At 68.6% G+C, this 22,439-nt stretch overlaps 1 protein-coding gene across 1 annotated transcript; it reads right to left on the bottom strand.

Annotated features, from left to right (window-relative positions):
• Positions 1 to 306: 306 nt before the first annotated feature.
• Positions 307 to 22,439, bottom strand: MAF1 (MAF1 homolog, negative regulator of RNA polymerase III). Its single transcript, XM_084280307.1, is given in 9 exon segments — positions 307 to 863; positions 3,898 to 4,017; positions 8,461 to 8,580; positions 11,987 to 12,026; positions 12,029 to 12,107; positions 15,882 to 16,047; positions 17,362 to 17,490; positions 19,181 to 19,316; positions 22,169 to 22,439. Coding segments are annotated over 8 exon segments (759 nt in total). The 5' UTR covers positions 19,264 to 19,316; positions 22,169 to 22,439; the 3' UTR covers positions 307 to 841.

A 22,439-nucleotide genomic window follows, 5' to 3' on the forward strand; every position in this document is an offset into this window, starting at 1 on the left:
TGGGGGTGCAAATGGGGTGCAAAGGGGGTGCAAATGGGGTGCAAATGGGGTGCAAAGGGGGTGCAAATTGGGGTGCAAATGGGGGTGCAAAGGGGGTGCAAATGGGGTGCAAAGGGGATGCAAATGGGGTGCAAAGGGGGGGTGCAAAGGGGGGTGCAAAGGGGGGCACCTGTCCGGGCTCTCGGCTCCGGGTGCCCCCTCGGCGCAGCATCGGTGCCAGGACGGGCCCGTTGGGCACCAACCAGTCCCCACCCACCCCCAACCAGTACAACCAGTAGAGGAAAAGAAAAACCAGCGTTGGGAGGGTGAGAGCGAAGCCAAAAACCTCTTTGAAACGAACGGACTCTGCTCCAGGGGAAGGGGCAGCAGCCCGGGGGGGTCACCGGGCGGGCGCTGCCGGGGGGACGGACGGTGTCGCCGGGGGCAAGTGCTGGAAGAGGGGGGTGGGTGTGGGGGGGGAAGGGGAAACTGAGGCAGGTTTTGGGTGCCACGAGGAGTTTGCAGGTCAGTGCAGCCAACGGGGTGAGCGATAAAGTGCAGCAAAAGCTTCTCGGAGCTCCCACACCAGCTGTCCGGCCGGGCCCCCGGCGCGTGGTGCCGCCGCCGCGGCCGCGGCGAGGGGAAGGGGGTGGCCGGCAGCACCGGAGCCGAATGGGGAGGGATCCTCAGCCAGCAGCTGCTCTTTGGGTCCATGGTGCTGCCAAGATGCTCCGGGGTGGCTCCAGTGTACGTGTCGGGCAGCGCGGCGGCGCGGCGGCGGCGCCGGGGTGGGGACGGCTGGGACGGCGGCGGCGGGAGGGATGTGGTGGAGGTGGAGGCACCTCGGGGTCCTTCTGGGGTCTCACATGCAGAGAACTTGTAGCCTGGAGAAAGAAACACGCGGTGTCAGCGTCCCCTGGCACAGCCGGAGGTGCTGGAGCCGGAGCGCCCGAGGTGGAAGAGCTGGAGCTCCGGAGGGGACAGAGCTCTGGGAGGGGGCAGAGCCAGAGCTCTGGAGGGGACAGAGCTGGAGCTCCAGAGGGGACAGACCTGGAGCTCTGGATGGGGCAGAGCTGGAGCTCTGGATGGGGCAGAGCTGGAGCTCCCAAGGGGACACAGCTGAAGCTCCCAAGAGGACAGAGCTGGAGCTCCGGGAGGTGGCAGAGCTGGAGCTCCCAAGGGGACACAGCTGAAGCTCTGGATGTGGCAGAGCTGGAGCTCCAAAGGTGGCAGAGCTGGAGCTCCAGAGGGGAAAGAGCTGGAGCTCTAGAGGGGACAGAGCCAGAGCTCTGGAGGTGGCAGAGCCAGAGCTCTGGAGGGAACAGAGCTGGAGCTCTGGAGGGGACAGAGCTGGAGCTCCAGAGGGGACAGAGCTGGAGCTCCGGAGGGGACAGAGCTGAAGCTCTGGATGTGGCAGAGCTGGAGCTCCAGAGGGGACAGAGCTGCAGCTCTGGAGGTGGCAGAGCTGGAGCTCTGGAGGGGACAGAGCTGGAACTCTGGAGGTGGCAGAGACGGAGCCCCCGAGGCAGCGGAGCTGGAGCTCCTGAGGCACCGGAGCTCTGGAGGGGACAGAACTGGAGCTCCTGAGGTGGCAGATCCAGAGCTCCAGAGGGGACAGAGCTGGAGCTTCCAGGGTAGCAGAGCTGGAGCTCCCAAGGGGACAGAGCCGGAGCTCCAGAGGTGCTGGAGCTCCCAAGGGGACAGAGACGGAGCTCTGGAGGTGGCAGAGCTGAAGTTCCTGAGGCGCCAGAGCCAAAGCGCCAGAGGTGCCGGAGCCCCCAAGGTGGCAGAGCTGGAGCTCCAGAGGTGGCACAGCTGGAGCTCCTGAGGCACCGGAGCTCTGGAGGGGACAGAGCTGGAGCTCCTGAGGTGGCAGATCCAGAGCTCTAGAGGGGACAGAGCTGGAGCTTCCAGGGTAGCAGAGCTGGGGCTCCAGAGGGGACAGAGCTGGAGCTCTGGAGGTGGCAGAGCTGGAGCAGCAGAGGGGACAGAGCCGGAGCTTCCAGGGTAGTAGGGCTGGAACTGACAAGGGGACAGAGCCAAAGCTCTGGAGGTGGTGGAGCTGGAGCTCAGGAGGTGGCAGAGCCAGAGCTCTGGAGGTGGCAAAACCAAAGCTCTGGGGGTGGCAGAGCCAGAGCTCCAGAGATGGCAGAGCTGGAGCTCTGGAGGGGACAGAGCTGGAGCTCCCAAGGTGGTGGAGCTGGAGCTCCTGAGGGGACAGAGCTGGAGCTCTGGAGGGGACAGAGATGGAGCTCCTGAGGCACTGGAGCTCTGGAGGGAACAAAGCCAGAGCTCCAAGGTGGCAGAGCCAAAGCTCCTGAGGTGGCAGAACCAAAGCTCCGGAGATGATGGAAACGGAGCTCCCAAGGTGGCAGAGCCAAAGCTCCTGAGGTGGTGAAGCCAGAGCTCCCAAGGTGGCACCTCTGGTGCAGCCAGAGCTCCAGAGGTGGCAGAGCCAAAGCTCCTGAGGGGACAGAGCTGGAGCTCCCAAGGTGGCGGAGCCGAAGCTCCCAAGGCAGTGCAGCTGGAGCTCCCAAGGGGACAGAGCCAGAACTCCTGAGGCGCTGGAGCCAAAGCACCAGAGGCACTGGAGCTCTGGAGGCAGCGGAGCTGGAGCTCCCAAGGGGACAGAGCCGGAGCTCTGGAGGCGGCAGAGCCAGAGCTCCTGAGGCAGCACAGCCAGAGCTCTGGAGGTGGTGAAGCTGGAGCTCTGGAGGGGACAGAGCTGGAGCTCCAGAGGGGACAGAGCTGGAGCTCCAGAGGTGGCAGAGAGGGAGCTCCAGAGGGGACAGAGCTGGAGCACCAGAGGTGCCGGAGCTCCCAAGGGGACAGAGCTGGAGCTCTGGAGGGGACAAAGCTGGAGTTCCCAAGGGGACAGAGCCGGAGCTCTGGAGGTGGCAGAACTGGAGCCCCAGAGGGGACAGAGCTGGAGCTCTGGAGGGGACAGAGCTGGAGCTCCAGAGGGGACAGAGCTGGAGCTCCAGAGGGGACAGAGTTGGAGCTCTGGAGGGGACAGAGCCAGAGGTCAGGAGGTGACAGAGCCGGAGCCCCCGAGGCCTCGGAGCTGGAGCTCCAGAGGCACTGGAGCTCTGGAGGGGACAGAGCTGGAGCTTCTGAGGTGGCAGAGCCGGAGCTTCCAGGGGGACAGAGCTGGAGCTCCCAAGGGGATAGAGCCAGAACTCCTGAGGCGCTGGAGCCAAAGCACCAGAGGCACTGGAGCTCTGGAGGCAGCGGAGCTGGAGCTCCCAAGGGGACAGAGCCGGAGCTCTGGAGGGGGCAGAACTGGAGCTCCAGAGGAGACAGAGCTGGAGCTCTGGAGGTGGCAGAACGGGAGCTCCAGAGGGGACAGAGCTGGAGCTTCCAAGGGGAAAGAGCTGGAGCTCCAGAGGTGGCAGAGCTGGCGCTCCCAAGGGGACAGAGCCGGAGCCCCCGAGGCCTCGGAGCTGGAGCTCCAGAGGCACCAGAGCTCTGGAGGGGACAGAGCTGGAGCTTCTGAGGTGGCAGAGCCGGAGCTTCCAGGGGGACAGAGCTGGAGCTCCCAAGGGGATAGAGCCAGAACTCCTGAGGCGCTGGAGCTCTGGAGGGGACAGAGCTGGAGCTCCAGAGGGGACAGAGCTGGAGCTCCCAAGGGGACACAGCTGAAGCTCTGGAAGGGGCAGAGCTGGAGCTCCAGAGGGGACAGAGCTGGAGCTCTGGAGGTGGCAGAACTGGAGCCCCAGAGGGGACAGAGCTGGAGCTCCAGAGGAGACAGAGCTGGAGCCCCAGAGGGGACAGAGATGGAGCTCCAGAGGAGACAGAGCTGGAGCTCTGGAGGCGGCAGAGCCGGAGCCCCCGCGGCAGCAGAGCCGGCGCTGCGGAGGCGCCGGAGCGGGCGCTGTGTGCCCGGCAGAGCCGAGGCCGCGCGGCGCCGCTGGGTACCTGTCCTTCTCCAGGCTGCCGCCCTCGGTGTCCCCGGGGTCCCCGTTCTCCTCCGTGTCCCCGTCCCCCAGCTCCATGTCCAGCTCGGCGCCGCCGTCCGAGCGCGCGTAGGCGTAGCCACTGTGGGAGCGCGCGCGGCGCCTCAGCGCGGGGACACCGCGGCACGGGGCACCCCAGGGGGACACCCTGATCCCAGTGACACCCCAGGGGGACTCCCTGATCCCAGTAACATCCCACAGGGGACACCCTGATCCCAGTAACACCCCAGGGGGACACCCTGATCCCAGAGTCACCCCAGGGGGACACCCTGATCCCAGTAACACCCCAGGGGGACTCCCTGCTCCTCATGGCACCCCATGGGGACACCGTGGCACAGGGCACCCCAGGGGGACACCCTGATCCCAGTGACACCCCATGGGGACACCCTGATCCCAGTAATACCCCATGGGGACACCGTGGCACGGGGCACCCCAGGGGGACACCCTGATCCCAGTGACACCCCAGGGGACACCCTGCTCCCAGTGACACCCCATGGGGACACCCTGCTCCCAGTGCCACCCCAGGGGGACACCCTGCTCCCAGTGACACCCCATGGGGACACCCTGCTCCCAGTGCCACCCCAGGGGGACACCCTGATCCCAGTGCCACCCCGTGGGGACACCGTGGCACGGGGCACCCCAGGGGGACACCCTGATCCCAGTGACACCCCAGGGGACACCCTGCTCCCAGTGACACCCCGTGGGGACACCCTGATCCCAGAGCCACCCCAGGGGGACACCCTGATCCCAGAGCCACCCCAGGGGGACACCCTGATCCCAGTAACACCCCATTGGGACACCCTGATCCCAGAGTCACCCCAGGGGGACACCCTGATCCCAGTAACACCCCAGGGGGACCCCCTGATCCCAGTAACACCCCACAGGGGACACCCTGCTCCCAGTAACACCCCATGGGGACACCCTGCTCCTCACGGCACCCCAGGGGGACACCCTGATCCCAGAGCCACCCCAGGGGGACACCCTGCTCCTCACGGCACCCCATGGGGACACCCTGATCCCAGTGACACCCCAGGGGGACACCCTGATCCCAGTGACACCCCGTGGGGACACCGTGGCACGGGGCACCCCAGGGGGACACCCTGATCCCAGTGACACCCCAGGGGGACTCCCTGATCCCAGTAACACCCCATGGGGACCCCCTGATCCCAGTGCCACCCCGTGGGGACACCGCGGCACGGGGCACCCCAGGGGGACACCCTGATCCCAGTAACACCCCAGGGGGACACCCTGCTCCCAGTGCCACCCCATGGGGACACCCTGCTCCCAGTAACACCCCATGGGGACACCCTGATCCCAGTGCCACCCCGTGGGGACACCGCAGCACGGGGCACCCCAGGGGGACACCCTGCTCCCAGTAACACCCCATTGGGACCACCTGCTCCTAGAGCCACCCCATGGGGACACCCTGCTCCCAGTGACACCCCAGGGGGACCCCCTGCTCCCAGTAACACCCCAGGGGGACACCCTGCTCCCAGAGCCACCCCATGGGGACACCCTGCTCCCAGTAACACCCCAGGGGGACACCCTGCTCCCAGTAATACCCCAGGGGGACACCCTGCTCCCAGAGCCACCCCATGGGGACACCCTGATCCTCATGGCACCCCATGGGGACACCCTGCTCCCAGTGCCACCCCATGGGGACACCCTGCTCCTCATGGCACCCCAAGGGGGAAGGGGAGGGGACCCCAAACCCAGCCCAGGGGGAAGAGGGACAGACCCCAAACCCAGCCCAGGGGGAGGAGGGACAGACCCCAAACCCAGCCCAGGGGGAAGGGGGACAGACCCCAAACCCAGGCCAGGGGGAAGAGGGACAGACCCCAAACCCAGCCCAGGGGAAGCAGGGAGACCCCAAACCCAGCCCAGGGGGAAGGGGACCCCAAACCCAGCTCAGGGGAAGCAGGGGGACCCCAAACCCAGCCCAGGGAGAAAGGGAGGGACCCCAAACCCAGCCCAGAGGAAGCAGGGGGACCCCAAACCCAGCATAGGGGAAGGGGGGGACCCCAAACCCAGCCCAGGGGGAAGAGGGACAGACCCCAAACCCAGCCCAGGGGAATGAGGGACAGACCCCAAACCCAGCCCAGGGGAAGGGGGGGGGACACCAAACCCAGCCCAGGGGAAGCAGGGGGACCCCAAACCCAGCCCAGGGGAAGGGGGGGACCCCAAACCCAGCCCAGGGGGAAGAGGGACAGACCCCAAACCCAGCCCAGGGGGAAGAGGGACAGACCCCAAACCCTGCCCAGGGGGAAGGAGGGACAGACCCCAAACCCAGCCCAGGGGGAAGAGGGACAGACCCCAAACCCAGCCCAGGGGAAGCAGGGGGACCCCAAACCCAGCCCAGGGGGAAGGGGGGACAGACCCCAAACCCAGCCCAGGGGGAAGGGGAGGGAACCCCAAACCCAGCCCAGGGGGAAGGGGGGGCAGACCCCAAACCCAGCCCAGGGAAGGGGGACAGACCCCAAACCCAGCCCAGGGGGAAGAGGGACAGACCCCAAACCCAGCCCAGGGGGAAGAGGGGACAGACCCCAAACCCAGCCCAGGGGGAAGGGGGGACAGACCCCAAACCCAGCCCAGGGGGAGGAGGGGAACCCCAAACCCAGCATAGGGGAAGGGGGGGACAGACCCCAAACCCTGCCCAGGGGAAGGGGGGACAGACCCCAAACCCAGCCCAGGGAGAAAGGGAGGGACCCCAAACCCAGCCCAGGGGAAGCAGGGGGACCCCAAACCCAGCCCAGGGGAAGGGGGGGCAGACCCCAAACCCAGCCCAGGGGGAAGGGGGGACAGACCCCAAACCCAGCCCAGGGGAAGCAGGGGAACCCCAAACCCAGCATAGGGGAAGGGGGGGACCCCAAACCCAGCCCAGGGGAAGCAGGGGGACCCCAAACCCAGCCCAGGGGAAGGGGGGGCAGACCCCAAACCCAGCCCAGGGGAAGGGGGGGCAGACCCCAAACCCAGCCCAGGGGGAAGGGGGACAGACCCCAAACCCAGCCCAGGGGGAAGGGGGACAGACCCCAAACCCTGCCCAGGGGGAAGGGGGACAGACCCCAAACCCAGCCCAGGGGGAAGAGGGACAGACCCCACACCCAGCCCAGGGGAAAGGGGGGACAGACCCCAAACCCAGCCCAGGGGGAAGAGGGACAGACCCCAAACCCAGCCCAGGGGAAGGGGAGGGGACCCCAAACCCAGCCCAGGGGAACAGGGACAGACCCCAAACCCAGCCCAGGGGGAAGGGGAGGGGACCCCAAACCCAGCTCAGGGGAAGCAGGGGGACCCCAAACCCAGCCCAGGGGAAGGGGAGGGAACCCCAAACCCAGCTCAGGGGAAGCAGGGGGACCCCAAACCCAGCCCAGGGGAAGGGGAGGGAACCCCAAACCCAGCCCAGGGGAAGCAGGGGGACCCCAAACCCAGCATAGGGGAAGGGGGGGACCCCAAAGCCAGCCCAGGGGGAAGGGGGGACAGACCCCAAACCCAGCCCAGGGGAAGGAGGGACAGACCCCAAACCCAGCCCAGGGGGAAGAGGGACAGACCCCAAACCCAGCCCAGGGAGAAAGGGAGGGACCCCAAACCCAGCCCAGGGGAAGCAGGGGGACCCCAAACCCAGCATAGGGGAAGGGGGGACAGACCCCAAACCCAGCCCAGGGGGAAGAGGGACAGACCCCAAACCCAGCCCAGGGGGAAGGAGAGGGGACCCCAAACCCAGCTCAGGGGAAGCAGGGGGACCCCAAACCCAGCCCAGGGGGAAGAGGGACAGACCCCAAACCCAGCCCAGGGGGAAGAGGGACAGACCCCAAACCCAGCCCAGGGAGAAAGGGAGGGGACCCCAAACCCTGCCCAGGGGGAAGGGGGGACAGACCCCAAACCCAGCCCAGGGGAAGCAGGGGGACCCCAAATCCAGCCCAGGGAAGGGGGGACAGACCCCAAACCCAGCCCAGGGGAAGGGGAGGGAACCCCAAACCCAGCCCAGGGGGAAGAGGGACAGACCCCAAACCCAGCCCAGGGAAGGGGGACAGACCCCACACCCAGCCCAAGGGGAAGGGGAGGGAACCCCAAACCCAGCCCAGGGGGAAGAGGGACAGACCCCAAACCCAGCCCAGGGGAAGCAGGGAGACCCCAAACGCAGCCCAGGGGGAAGGGGAGGGGACCCCAAACCCAGCTCAGGGGAAGCAGGGGGACCCCAAACCCAGCCCAGGGGAAGGGGAGGGAACCCCAAACCCAGCTCAGGGGAAGCAGGGAGACCCCAAACCCAGCCCAGGGGGAAGGGGAGGGGACCCCAAACCCAGCTCAGGGGAAGCAGGGGGACCCCAAACCCAGCCCAGGGGAATGAGGGACAGACCCCAAACCCAGCCCATCCCCAGGGCCACCTCCTGCTGTCTGTCCCTCAGGGGAAGGACAAGCAGAACCAGCTCCAGCTGAGCCCTGTGACCCCTGGAGCAGCTCCCCAGAGCCCCCCCAGCCCCAGCTCAGCCCCCCCAGGCTGGGGAGAGGGGTCCCCCCAGCCCCCCCTGACCTGATGGAGCGGCAGGTGAAGAAGACGATGCGCTTCAGCCTCTTGTTGTAGAAGAAGTAGTTGAAGGACCAGAGGCTCCCGTCCTCCCCGAAGGGATCCGAGTCCAGGTCGGGGTTGTAGCTGCAGGAGGGGCCAAGGGGGGGGGTCCTGAGGGGCTCTGGGACCACCCTGAGGGGGGGGGAGGGAGCTGGGAGCCCCCTCGGGGGGCAGCGACCCCCCAGCACCTGGGGGGTGGGGGTGGAGGGACAAGTCAAAGGGCTCTGTGGTGGGTGCTGAAGGGAAAGAGCCCAGGGGGGGAGGGATCCAGTCTGGGAGGGATCCCAGAGTGGGGAGGGATCCAGGGTCAGAGGGATCCCAGAGTGGGGAGGGATCCGGGGTGGGGAGGGGTCCCGGGATGGGGAGGGATCCAGGGTGGGGAGGGATCCAGGGTGGAGAGGGATCCAGGGTGGGAGGGATCCAGGGTGGGAGGGATCCAGGGGGGGAGGGATCCAGGGTGGGAGGGATCCAGGGTGGGAGGGATCTAGGGTGGGAGGGATCCAGTATGGAGAGGGACCCCAGGGTGGGGAGGGATCCCAGTATGGAGTGGGGAGACCCAGGAATGGAGCAGGATCCCGGTATGGAGACGGATCCCAGTAGAGTGGGATCCCAGTATGGAGAGGGATCCCAGTATGGAGAGGGATCCCAGTATGGAGTGGGGACACTCAGGGACGGAGCAGGATCCCAGTACAGAGTGGGATCACCCAGGGGCAGAACAGGGATCCCCAGGCACCAACTGGGGACACCCAGCATGGAGTGGGGACCCCCAGAGATGGAGTGAGGACCCCCAGGGATGGAGTGGGGACCCCCAGGCACGTGGCAGGGACCCCCAGACACGGGGTGGGGACACCCAGGGACGGGGTGGGGACACCCAGGGACGGTTGTGGGGACCCCCAGGGATGGAGCAGGACCCCAGCATGGAGTGAGGACCCCCAGACAGGCGTCAGGGACCCCCAGACAGGTGGCAGGGACCCCCAGGGACGGAGCAGGATCCCAGCACAGAGTGGGGACCCCCAGAGAGGTGTCAGGGACCCCCAGGGACGGAGCAGGACCCCAGCACGGAGTGGGGACCCCCAGACAGGTGGCAGGGACCCCCAGGGACAGAGCAGGACCCCCAGAGAGGTGTCAGGGACCCCCAGAGAGGTGTCAGGGACCCCCAGGGATGGAGCAGGGACCCCCAGAGGTGTCAGGGACCCCCAGAGAGGTGTCAGGGGCCCCCAGAGAGGTGTCAGGGACCCCCAGAGGTGTCAGGGACCCCCAGAGAGGTGTCAGGGGCCCCCAGAGAGGTGTCAGGGACCCCCAGAGGTGTCAGGGACCCCCAGGGACGGAGCAGGGACCCCCAGGGACAGAGCAGGGACACCCAGAGAGGTGTCAGGGACCCCTAGACAGGGGCAGGGACCCCCAGAGAGGTGTCAGGGACCCCCAGGGACGGAGCAGGGACCCCCAGAGAGGTGTCAGGGACCCCCAGAGGTGTCAGGGACCCCCAGAGAGGTGTCAGGGACCCCCAGACACGTGTCAGGGACCCCCAGGGACAGAGCAGGACCCCAGAGAGGTGTCAGGGACCCCCAGGGACGGAGCAGGGACCCCCAGAGAGGTGTCAGGGACCCCCAAAGAGGTGTCAGGGACCCCCAGACAGGTGTCAGGGACCCCCAGAGAGGTGTCAGGGACCCCCAGGGATGGAGCAGGACCCCCAGAGAGGTGTCAGGGACCCCCAGGGATGGAGCAGGGACCCCCAGACACGTGTCAGGGACCCCCAGAGGTGTCAGGGACCCCCAGGGATGGGGTAGGGACCCCCAGAGGTGTCAGGGACCCCCAGACAGGTGTCAGGGACCCCCAGGGATGGAGCAGGACCCCCAGACAGGTGTCAGGGACCCCCAGAGAGGTGTCAGGGACCCCCAGGGACCGAGCAGGACCCCAGAGAGGTGTCAGGGACCCCCAGAGAGGTGTCAGGGACCCCCAAAGAGGTGCCAGGGACCCCCAGAGAGGTGTCAGGGGCCCCCAGAGAGGTGTCAGGGACCCCCAGGGATGGAGCAGGGACCCCCAGGGGTGTCAGGGACCCCCAGAGGTGTCAGGGACCCCCAGGGACAGAGCAGGACCCCCAGAGAGGTGTCAGGGACCCCCAGGCACGTGGCAGGGACCCCCAGAGAGGTGGCAGGGACGCCCAGAGGTGTCAGGGACCCCCAGAGAGGTGTCAGGGACCCCCAGGCACGTGGCAGGGACCCCCAGAGAGGTGGCAGGGACCCCCAGAGGTGTCAGGGACCCCCAGGGACGGAGCAGGGACCCCCAGAGAGGTGTCAGGGACCCCCAGACAGGTGTTAGGGACCCCCAGAGAGGTGTCAGGGACCCCCAGGGGTGTCAGGGACCCCCAGGGACAGAGCAGGACCCCCAGAGAGGTGTCAGGGACCCCCAGGGATGGAGCAGGGACCCCCAGAGAGGTGTCAGGGACCCCCAGGCACGTGTCAGGGACCCCCAGAGAGGTGTCAGGGACCCCCAGACAGGTGTCAGGGACCCCCAGGGACAGAGCAGGACCCCCAGAGAGGTGTCAGGGACCCCCAGGGATGGAGCAGGGACCCCCAGGGACAGAGCAGGACCCCAGAGAGGTGTCAGGGACCCCCAGGCACGTGTCAGGGACCCCCAGGGATGGGGTAGGGACCCCCAGACAGGTGTCAGGCACCCCCAGAGAGGTGTCAAGGACCCCCAGGGATGGAGCAGGGACCCCCAGGGGTGTCAGGGCCCCCCAGGGACGGAGCAGGGACCCCCAGACAGGTGTCAGGGACCCCCAGAGAGGTGTCAGGGACCCCCAGGGACAGAGCAGGGACCCCCAGACACGTGTCAGGGACCCCCAGAGGTGGCAGGGACCCCCAGGGATGGAGCAGGACCCCCAGACAGGTGTCAGGGACCCCCAGAGAGGTGTCAGGGACCCCCAGGGATGGAGCAGGGACCCCCAGAGAGGTGTCAGGGACCCCCAGAGAGGTGTCAGGGACCCCCAGGGATGGAGCAGGGACCCCCAGAGAGGTGTCAGGGACCCACAGACAGGTGTCAGGGACCCCCAGGGACGGAGCAGGACCCCCAGAGAGGTGTCAGGGACCCCCAGACAGGGGCAGGGACCCCCAGAGAGGTGTCAGGGGCCCCCAGAGGTGTCAGGGACCCCCAGGGGTGTCAGGGACCCCCAGAGAGGTGTCAGGGACCCCCAGGGGTGTCAGGGACCCCCAGGGATGGAGCAGGGACCCCCAGAGGTGTCAGGGACCCCCAGACAGGTGTCAGGCACCCCCGAGGTGTCAGGGACCCCCAGGGGTGTCAGGGGCCCCCAGGGGTGTCAGGGACCCCCAGAGAGGTGTCAGGGACCCCCAGGGGTGTCAGGGGCCCCCAGGGACAGAGCAGGGACCCCCAGAGAGGTGTCAGGGACCCCCAGGGACACAGCAGGGACCCCCAGAGGTGTCAGGGACCCCCAGGGGTGTCAGGGCCCCCCAGGGGTGTCCGGCGCCGTCACCTGTAGATGTCACACTCGGCCAGGCAGATCTCCTCGTCACCGCGTCCCAGAGGCGCGGCCGCAGCGCCCTGAAATCCTCCCGCACGGCCGAGAAGAGGCTGCAGTTCACCGCGTTCACCACCTGGGGGCACCAGGGGGTCCTCAGAGCCGGGGGGCTGCTGCCCGGACCCCCAGCCCTGCCCTGCCCCCAGCCCCGCCCTGCCCCCCCAGCCCTGCCCCCCTGCCCCAGCCTGCCCCCCAGCCCTGCCCCCTCCAGCCCGCCTGCCCCCCGCCCTGCCCCCCCCGCCCCAGCCCTGCCCCCTGCCCCCCCGGCCCCCCAGCCCTGCCCCCCTGCCCCCCAGCCCTGCCCCCAGCACCCCCCCAGCCCTGCCCCCCCCCGCCCCAGCCCTGCCCCGGACCCCCAGCCCTACCCGCCACCCCCCAGCCCTGCCCCCCCCCAGCCCTCCCCATCCCTGCCCCCAGCCCCATCCCTCTGCCCCCCGGCCCCCCAGCCCTGCCCCAGCCCTGCCCCGGACCCCAGCCCTGCCCCCCAGCCCTGCCCCGGCCCCCCAGCCCTGCCCCCCCCTGCCCCAGCCCTGCCCCCCAGCCCTGCCCCACCCCAGCCCTGCCCCCCCCAGCCCTCCCCATCCCTGCCCCAGCCCTGCCCCCCCCTGCCCCCCAGCCCTGCCCCGGCCCCCCAGCCCTGCCCCCCCCAGCCCTGCCCCGGCCCCCCAGCCCTGCCCCCAGCCCTGCCCCCCCCCCCCCCCCCCCAGCCCTGCCCCCAGCTCCCCAGCCCTGCCCCCGCCCCCGGCCCCCCAGCCCTGCCACCCCCAGCCCTGCTACCCGCCCCCCGGCCCTGCCCCCCCCCAGCCCTGCCCCCAGCCCTGCCCCCCCCCCCCCCCCCAGTCCTGCCCCCCCCAGCCCTGCCCCCGGCCCTCCCCAGCCCTGCCCCCCCCCGCCCCAGCCCTGCCCCCCCCGGCCCCCCAGCCCTGCCCCTGCCCCCCAGCCCTGCCCCCCAGCCCGGCCCCCCCGGCCCCCCAAACCTGCCCCCCGCCCCCCAGCCCTGCCCCCCCAACCCCCCAGCCCTGCCCCCCGCCCCCCAGCCCTACCCCGGCCCCCCCCAGCCTGCCCCCCCCCGGCCCCCCAGCCCTGCCCATCCCTGCCCCCCCCAGCCCTGCCCCCCCCCCCCCCAGCCCTGCCCCCAGCTCCCCAGCCCTGCCCCCGGCCCCCCGGCCCCCCAGCCCTGCCACCCCCAGCCCTGCTACCCGCCCCCCGGCCCTGCCCCCCCCAGCCCTGCCCCCAGCCCTGCCCCCCCCCCCCCCCAGTCCTGCCCCCCCCAGCCCTGCCCCCGGCCCTCCCCAGCCCTGCCCCCCCCGCCCCAGCCCTGCCCCCCCCGCCCCCCAGCCCTGCCCCTGCCCCCCAGCCCTGCCCCCAGCCCGGCCCCCCCGGCCCCCCAAACCTGCCCCCCGCCCCCCAGCCCTGCCCCCCCAACCCCCCAGCCCTGCCCCCCGCCCCCCAGCCCTACCCCGGCCCCCCCCAGCCCTGCCCCCCCCCGGCCCCCCAGCCCTGCCCATCCCTGCCCCCCCCAGCCCTGTCCCCCCCCAGTCCCCCAGCCCCCCCCAGCCCCCCCCCAGCCCTGCTCCCCCCGGCCCTCCCCATCCCTGCCCCCCCCAGCCCTGCCCCCCCCGGCCCCCAGCCCTGCCCCCCCCAGCCCTGCTCCCCCCGGCCCTCCCCATCCCTGCCCCCCAGCCCCCCAGCCCTGCCCCCCCCGGGCCCCCAGCCCTGCCCCCCCACCCCAGCCCTGCCCCCCAGCCCTGCCCCCGGCCCTCCCCAGCCCTGCCCCGGCCCCCCAGCCCTGCCCCCCAGCCCTGCCCCCGGCCCTCCCCAGCCCTGCCCCCGGCCCCCCAGCCCTGCCCCCCAGCCCTGCCCCCGGCCCTCCCCAGCCCTGCCCCCGGCCCCCCAGCCCTGCCCCCCAGCCCTGCCCCCCCTGCCCCCCAGCCCTGCCCCCCTGCCCTGCCCCCTCCAGCCCTGCCCCCCAGCCCTGCCCCCTGCCCCCCAGCCCTGCCCCCGGCCCCCCAGCCCTCCCCATCCCTCTGCCGCGGAGGGGGATCCCTGCTCAGGGGGCTGATTCCCAAAGGACAGGGAAGGGATGCTGGAGGGAACCCCCCAGGCTGGAAAAGACACCCCAAACCTCCTCCTGAGGAGGATGAGGGGCTGCTTCATCCCCAGGGCTGGCCAAGGGAGAGGGGGGAGCCCTGGGAATGGGTATTTAGGCTGCTGGGATGAGCAGGGCTGGGATGGGATGGGCAGGGTTGGGATGGGCAGAGCTGGGATGAGCCGCTGCTGAAGGAACCCCCCAGGCTGGCTCAGACACCCCAAACCTCTCCCCGAGGAGGATGAGGGGCTGCTTCATCCCCAGGGCTGTCAGAGGGAGCGGGGGGAGCCCTGGGCAGGGGTACCTGGGATGGACAGGGCTGGGATGAGCAGGGTTGGGATGAGGGATGGGATGGGCAGGGCTGGTATGAGCTGCTGCTGAAGGGATAAGCAGGGATGGGATGGGATGGGATGGGATGGGATGGGATGGGATGGGATGGGATGGGATGGGATGGGATGGGATGGGATGGGATGGGATGGGATGGGATGAGTCCCACTGAAGGAACCCCCCAGGCTGGCTCAGACACCCCAAACCTCCCCCTGAGGAGGATGAGGGGCTGCTTCATCCCCAGGGCTGTCAGAGGGAGCGGGGGGAGCCCTGGGCAGGGCCTGGCAGGGGTCAGGGATGGGCAGAGCTGGGATGAGCAGGGCTGGGATGGGCAGGGCTGGGCTGGGATGAGCCGCTGCTGAAGGGAACCCCCCCACGTTGCATAAGACACCCCAAACCTCCTCCTGAGGAGGATGAGGGGCTGCTTCATCCCCAGGGCTGGCTGAGGGAGCAGGGGGAGCCCTGGGCAGGGCCTGGCAGGGGCTGGGATGGGATAAGCAGGGATGGGATGGGATGGGATGGGATGGGATGGGATGGGATGGGATGGGATGGGATGGGATGGGATGAGTCCCACTGAAGGAACCCCCCAGGCTGGCTCAGACACCCCAAACCTCTCCCCGAGGAGGATGAGGGGCTGCTTCATCCCCAGGGCTGTCGGAGGGAGCGGGGGGAGCCCTGGGCAGGGCCTGGCAGGGGTCAGGGATGGGCAGAGCTGGGATGAGCAGGGTTGGGATGGGATGAGCAGGGCTGGGATGGGATGAGCCGCTGCTGAAGGGAACCCCCCAGGCTGGCTCAGACACCCCAAACCTCTCCCCGAGGAGGATGAGGGGCTGCTTCATCCCCAGGGCTGTCAGAGGGAGCAGGGGGAGCCCTGGGCAGGGCCTGGCAGGGGTCAGGGATGGGATAAGCAGGGATGGGCAGGGCTGGGATGAGCCACTGCTGAAGGGAACCCCCCAGTCTGGCTGAGACACCCCAAACCTCTCCCCGAGGAGGATGAGGGGCTGCTTCATCCCCAGGGCTGGCTGAGGGAGCGAGAGGAGCCCTGGGAAGGGGTCCCTGGGATGGACAGGGCTGGGATGAGCAGGGTTGGGATGAGCAGGGTTGGGATGGGATGAGCAGGGTTGGGATGAGCCACTGCTGAAGCACCCCCCTCCAGGCTGGCTCAGACACCCCAAACCTCTCCCCAAGGAGGATGAGGGGCTGCCTCATCCCCAGGGCTGTCAGAGGGAGCAGGGGGAGCCCTGGGCAGGGCCTGGCAGGGGCTGGGATGAGCTGGGATGGGATGAGCCACTGCTGAAGGGAACCCCCCCAGGCTGGCTCAGACACCCCAACCCTCCTCCTGAGGAGGATGAGGGGCTGCTTCATCCCCAGGGCTGTCAGAGGGAGCAGGGGGAGCCCTGGGCAGGGCCTGGCAGGGTCGGGTCGCTCAGGTACCCAGGTGAGGCTGGGCTCCCGGCTGAACTCGTGGCTCTTGGCGGCGCTGAAGTCGTAGTCGGGCCGGAAGGACTCGTTGAGGGTGGCGATCAGGTAGAAGAGGGTCTTGCGGCTGCACTTGTCGCTCAGGGGTCCCTCCTCGTCTCCACTCTGGCTCTTACTGAGCCTGGGGGGGCAGAGGGGGGGGGCAGGGGTGTCACTGCCCCCATGCTGAGCCCCCCCAGGCAGCCCACAGCCTCCCACCGCGCCCGGCACCTCCGGCTCCTCCTCCGGCTCCTCCGGCGCCTCCGGCCCAGGTTTGGGCTCCAGGAGGATCTGGAGGTGCTGGAGCCGAGGGGGGAACTGGGAGGAACTGGGTTGGAGGGTGGGATTGGGGAGGAGGAACCAGCTCTTCTCCCCACAAGGGCTGTGGGGTGCTGGGATGGGCTGACCGGGGCAGAGGGGCGGCACCGGCTGAGGGATGGGGGGGATCAGGGATGGGATTTGGGGATGGGGGGCTCAGGGATTGGGGGCTCAGGGATGTGGGGCTCAGGGATGGGATTTGGGGATGGGGGCTCAGGGATGGGGGGCTCAGGGATTGGGGGCTCAGGGATGTGGGGCTCAGGGATGGGATTTGGGGATGGGGGCTCAGGGATGTGGGGCTGAGGGATGGGGGGCTGAGGGATGGGATTTGGGGATGTGGGGCTCAGGGATGGGGGGCTCAGGGATGGGGGGCTCAGGGATGGGGGACTCAGGGATGGGGGGCTCAGGGAAGGGATTTGGGGATGGGGGGCTCAGGGATGGTGCTCAGGGATGTGGGGCTCAGGGATGGGATTTGGGGACAGGATTTGGGGATGTGGGTCTGGGGGATGTGGGTCTGGGGGATGTGGGGCTCAGGGATGGGGGGCTCAGGGATGGGATTTGGGGACAGGATTTGGGGATGTGGGTCTGGGGGATGTGGGTCTGGGGGATGTTGGGCTCCAGGATATGGGGCTCAGGGATGGGATTTGGGGATGTGGGGCTCGGGGATGGGGTTCAGGGACAGGATTTGGGGATGTGGGGCTCAGGGATGTGGGGCTGGGGGATGTGGGTCTGGGGGATGGGATCTGGGGATAGGATTTGGGGATGTGGGTCTGGGTGATGTGGGTTTGGGGGATGGGGGGCTCAGGGATGGGATTTGGGGATGTGGGGCTCTGGGATGTGGGGCTCTGGGATGGGGTTTGGGGATGTGGGTCTGGGGGATGTGGGTCTGGGGGATGGGGGGCTCAGGGATGGGATTTGGGGATGTGGGGCTCTGGGATGTTGGGCTCTGGGATGGGGTTTGGGGATGTGGGGCTGAGGGATGTGGGGCTGGGCGACGAGGTTTGGGGACATGGGGCTGGGGCTGGGGGGACGTGGGGCTCAGCACCCATCCCAAACACCCTGCGAGCCCTTTCCCAGCCCAGCCCCCAGCAGAGGGGTCTCCCCCCTCCCTAAATCCCACCCCCCACCCCCTTGGTACCTGCTGGGGCTGATGCCCGTGGTCTGGGGGGGCGAAAGGGCCTCCAGCACGTGGGGCTGCCCCTCCTGGCAGAACTGCTTGAACATGTGCTTGTCGTCCCCAGCCATCTTGCAGGAGTAGCTCTCGATCCTGGGGGGGGGTCAGAGGGTTTGGGGGGCACACAGGGGCTCAGATCTGAGGTGGGGGGGCACCTCCTCTTCCTCACCCCCACAGGGAGCACAGAACCACAGGGGTTGGGGAGCTCAGGGGACCTGGGACAGGGGGGGGGGTCTCCCCAGAGATGGAGACTCCACACCCCCTGGGCAGCCTGTCCCAGGGCTCCCTCAGCCTCCCTGGGGAAAACTCCTTCCCCAGACTGGGGGGAACTCCCTGTGCTCCAACCTGAGCCCATCACCCCTTGTCCTGTCCCCACAGACCCTGAGCAGAGGCTGCCCATGGCCCCCTGGGTCCCACCCTTCAGCTCTTGATCCCCAGGGATCAGATCCCCTCTCAGGCTTCTGAACAGCCCCAGCTCCCTCAGCCTTTCCTCCCAGGGGAGATGCTCCAGCCCCTTCAGCATCCCTGTCCCTCCTCTGGACTCTCTCCAGCAGATCCCTGGCTGGTTGATCCCAGGGAGCCCAGAGCTGGACACGACACTCCAGGTGGGACACTCTGCTGGCTCGTGGGCACCCTGTCACCCCCCAGCACCCCCAGGTCCTTCCCCCCAGAGCTCCTCCCCAGCAGATCCCCCCAGCCTGTCCTGATCCCAGCAGTGATCCCCCTGGAACCCCTGGGGCTGCCCTGGGACCCCTGGGGCTGCCCTGGGGCTGCTCTGGGACCCCCGGGGCTGCCCTGGGGCTGCTCTGGAACCCCCGGGGCTGCTCTGGGGCTGCCCTGGGACCCCTGGGGCTGCTCTGGAACCCCTGGGGCTGCCCTGGGACCCCTGGGGCTGCTCTGGGACCCCTGGGGCTGCCCTGGGGCTGCCCTGGGACCCCTGGGGCTGCTCTGGAACCCCTGGGGCTGGTCTGGGACCCCTGGGGCTGCCCTGGGACCCCTGGGGCCGCTCTGGGACCCCTGGGGCTGCCCTGGGGCTGCTCTGGGACCCCCGGGGCTGCCCTGGGGTGCGGGTCTGGGGGCAGGGACCCTCCTGGGGGAGGAGCCCTGGCACAGGGTACCCAGAGACCCTGGGACTGCCCTGGGACCCCTGGGGCTGCCCTGGGACCCCCGGGGCTGCCCTGGGGCTGCTCTGGGACCCCTGGGGCTGCTCTGGGGCTGCCCTGGGACCCCCGGGGCTGCCCTGGGGCTGCTCTGGGACCCCTGGGGCTGCTCTGGGGCTGCCCTGGGACCCCTGGGGCTGCTCTGGGGCTGCCCTGGGACCCCCGGGGCTACTCTGGGGCTGCCCTGGGACCCCCGGGGCTGCCCTGGGGCGGGGGCTGTGGGGCAGGGACCCCCCTGGGGACGGGGAGACCTGGCCCAGGGTGCCCAGAGACCCTGGGGCTGCTCTGGAGCTGCTCTGGGACCCCTGGGGCTGCCCTGGGGCTGCTCTGGGACCCCTGGGGCTGCTCTGGGACCCCCGGGGCTGCTCTGGAACCCCTGGGGCTGCTCTGGAACCCCTGGGGCTGCTCTGGGGCTGCTCTGGGACCCCTGGAGCTGCCCTGGGACCCCTGGAGCTGCTCTGGGGCTGCCCTGGGGCTGCCCTGGGACCCCTGGGGCTGCCCTGGGACCTCTGGGGCTGCCCTAGAACCCCTGGGGCTGCCCTGGGACCCCTGGGGCTGCCCTGGGGCTGCCCTGGGACCCCTGGGGCTGCCCTGGGGCTGCTCTGGGACCCCTGGGCGCTGACCTGCCGATGATGTGCGCGTCGCCCGTCTCCACCGTCAGCTGGGAGTTGATGGCCTCGAAGCTGGAGTTCTCCAGCAGCTTCATGGCCGCGGCACCCCGCGGGCGGCGGCGGCGGCGGCGGCACGAGGGTCGGGGTCCTGCGGGGAGAGGGATGCTCGTGGCACCGGGGAGCCCAGCAGCTGGGGGGCTTCCTGCTCCCACCAGCGCTGACAGTCCCCCAGCTCTTGGGATCTGGCTCTTGGGATCCCAGTTCTTGGAATCCCAGTTCTTGGGATTCCAGTTCGTGGGGTCCCAGTTCTTTGGGATCCCAGTTCATGGGATCCCAACTCTTGGGGATCCCAGTTCTTGGGATCCCAGTTCTTGGGATCCAGCTCTTTGGGATTCCAGCTCTTGGGATCTGGCTCTTGGGGATCCCAGTTCTTGGGATCCCAGTTCTTTGGGATCCCAGTTCTTTAGGATCCCAGCTCTTGGGGATCCCAGTTCTTGGGATCCCAGTTCTTTAGGATCCCAGCTCTTGGGGATCCCAGTTCTTGGGATCCCAGTTCGTGGGATCCCAGTTCTTTGGGATCCCAGTTCTTGGGATTCCAATTCTTGGGGATCCCAATTCTTGGGGATCCCAATTCTTGGGATCCAGCTCTTTGGGATTCCAGCTCTTGGGATCTGGCTCTTGGGATCCCAGTTCTTGGGATCCCAGTTCTTTGGGATCCCAGTTCATGGGATCCAGCTCTTGGGATCCCAGTTCTTTGGGATTCCAGTTTGTGGGATCTCAGTTCTTGGGATCCCAGTTCTTTGGGATTCCAGTTCTTGGGATCCCAGTTCGTGGGATCCCAGCTCTTGGGGATCCCAATTCTTGGGGATCCCAGTTCTTGGGGATCCCAGCTCACGGGGATCCCAGTTCTTGGGATCCCAGTTCTTTGGATCCCAGTTCTTGGGGATTCCAGTTCTTGGGGATCCCAGCTCTTGGGATTCCAGTTCTTGGGATCTCGGCTCTTGGGGATCCCAGTTCATGGGATCCCAATTCTTGGGGATCCCAGCTCTTGGGGACACTGGCTCATGGGGATCCCAGTTCTTGGGATCCCAGCTCTTGGGGATCCCAGTTCTTTGGGATTCCAGTTCTTAGGATCTCGGCCCTTGGGGATCTCAGTTCATGGGATCCCAATTCTTGGGGATCCCAGTTCTTAGGGATCCCAGCTCTTGGGGATCCCAGCTCATGGGATCCCAATTCTTGGGGATCCCAGTTCTTGGGGATCCCAGCTCTTGGGGATCCCAGTTCATGGGATCTGGCTCTTTGGGATTCCAGTTCTTGGGATCCCAGCTCTTGGGGATCCCAGTTCTTGGGGACTCCAGCACTTGGGATCTGGCTCTCGGGGAGCCTGGCTCTCAGGGAACCCTGGCTCTTGGGATCTGGCTCTCGGGGACACTGGCTCTCAGGGACACTGGTTCTCAGGGAACCCTGGCTCTTGGGATCCGGCTCTTGGGGATCCCAGTTCTTGGGATCCAGCTCTTTGGGATTCCAGTTCTTAGGGAACTTGGCTCTTGGGATCTGGCTCTTGGGGACCCTGGCTCTTGGGATCTGGCTCTTGGGATCTGGCTCTTGGGATCCCTGGCTCTTGGGGATCCCAGTTCATGGAATCCAGTTCTTTGGGATTCCACTTCTTAGGGATCCTGGCTCTTGGAAACCCCAGCACCTGGGGACCCCAGCACTTGGGATCCCTGGCTCTTGGGGATCCCAGTTCTTGGGATCCCTGGTTCTTGGGGACCCCAGCCCTTAGGATCAGGCTCTCGGGGACCCCAACTCTCAGGGACCCCAGCTCTTGGGATCTGGCTCTCGGGGACCCCAGCTCTCGGGGACCCCAACTCTTTGGATCCAGCTCTCAGGACCCAGCTCTCAGGGACCCCAACTCTTGGGGACCCCAGCTCTCGGGCACCTCAGCTTTCGGGGACCCCAGCTCTCAGGGACCCTGGCTCTTGGGGACCCCAGCTCTTGGGATCCAGCTCTCAGGGACCTCAGCTCTTGGGATCTGGCTCTTTGGGATCCCGGCTCTTGGGATCCGGCTCTCAGACCCTGGCTCTTGGGAGGAGGAAGAGGAAGAGAAGAAGGAGGAAGAGAAAGAAGAGGAGGAAGAGGAGGACGGAGAAGAAAAAGAAGAGTTAGGAGGAAGAAGAGGAAGGAGAAAGAAGAAGAGGAAGGAGAAAGAAGAAGAGGAGGAGGAAGAAGAAGAGGAGGAGGAGGAGGAAGAAGAGGAGGAGGAGGAAGAAGAGGAGGAGGAGGAGGAAGAAGAGGAGGAGGAAGAAGAAGTGGAGGAGGAAGAAGACGAGGAGGAGGAAGACGAGGAGGAGGAGGAAGACAAGGAGGAGGAGGAAGACGAGGAGGAGGAGGAAGACAAGGAGGAGGAAGACGAGGAGGAGGAGGAGGAGGAAGACAAGGAGGAGGAGGAAGACGAGGAGGAGGAGGAAGATGAGGACGAGGATGAGGAAGACGAGGAAGACAAGGAGGAGGAGGGAGACGAGGAGGAAGAAGAGGAGGAAGAAAACGAAGAGGAAAAGGAGGAAGAACAGGTGGAGGAAGAACAAGAGGAGAAGGAGGAAGAAGAGGAGGAAGAGGAGAGGAGGAAGAAGACGAGGGAGGAGGCAGAGAACAGGAGGGAGAGGAGGGAGAGGGTGAGGAAGCGGAAGATGAAGAGGAGGAGGCGGCAGTTCCAGCCGGGGCGCCCGGAGGCCCCGCGGGACCCGACCCGGCCCGGCCCGACCCGACCCGACCCGGCCCGGCCGCCCCAGGGCCCAGCCCGGCCCGAAGGTGACAGGCCCAGCAGCGCCGTCCCGGCATCCCCCGCGCTGCCCCCTCCCCTCGAACTACACCTCCCATCATGCCCCGCGGGCGGCGCGCAGCTCCCAGCCCGCCCCCGCCGCGCGGTGCACGCCGGGAGCTGTAGTCCCGGCGCGGAGCCGGGCCCCCCCCGGCCCGGCGGCGGCAGGCAGCGGGCCTTACCGGCGTGCTGCGCTCTCGGTCGCGGCGGGGCTGCCTCAGGCTCGGGGCGCTTGCGAAGGAAGGAGCCGCCGGGGAAAGCTCGGGCAGGGCGCTTGTGCCTCGGGCGCGGCCCGCCGCCCGCCGCCGGGCCGCCGGCTCCCCCCGCGCCGCCACATGTCCCCGAGCGCTCGGGACGGAGCGAAGCGGCTGAGCGAGACCCGGGAGGCCCCGGGACGGGACGAGCCTCCGGCGCCGGACGACAACAAGCGGCGACGCCCCGCCCGCGGCCCGT

This window comes from Gallinula chloropus (genome assembly GCF_964237585.1).
Source record: "Gallinula chloropus genome assembly, chromosome: 2".
Lineage (NCBI taxonomy): Eukaryota > Metazoa > Chordata > Aves > Gruiformes > Rallidae > Gallinula > Gallinula chloropus.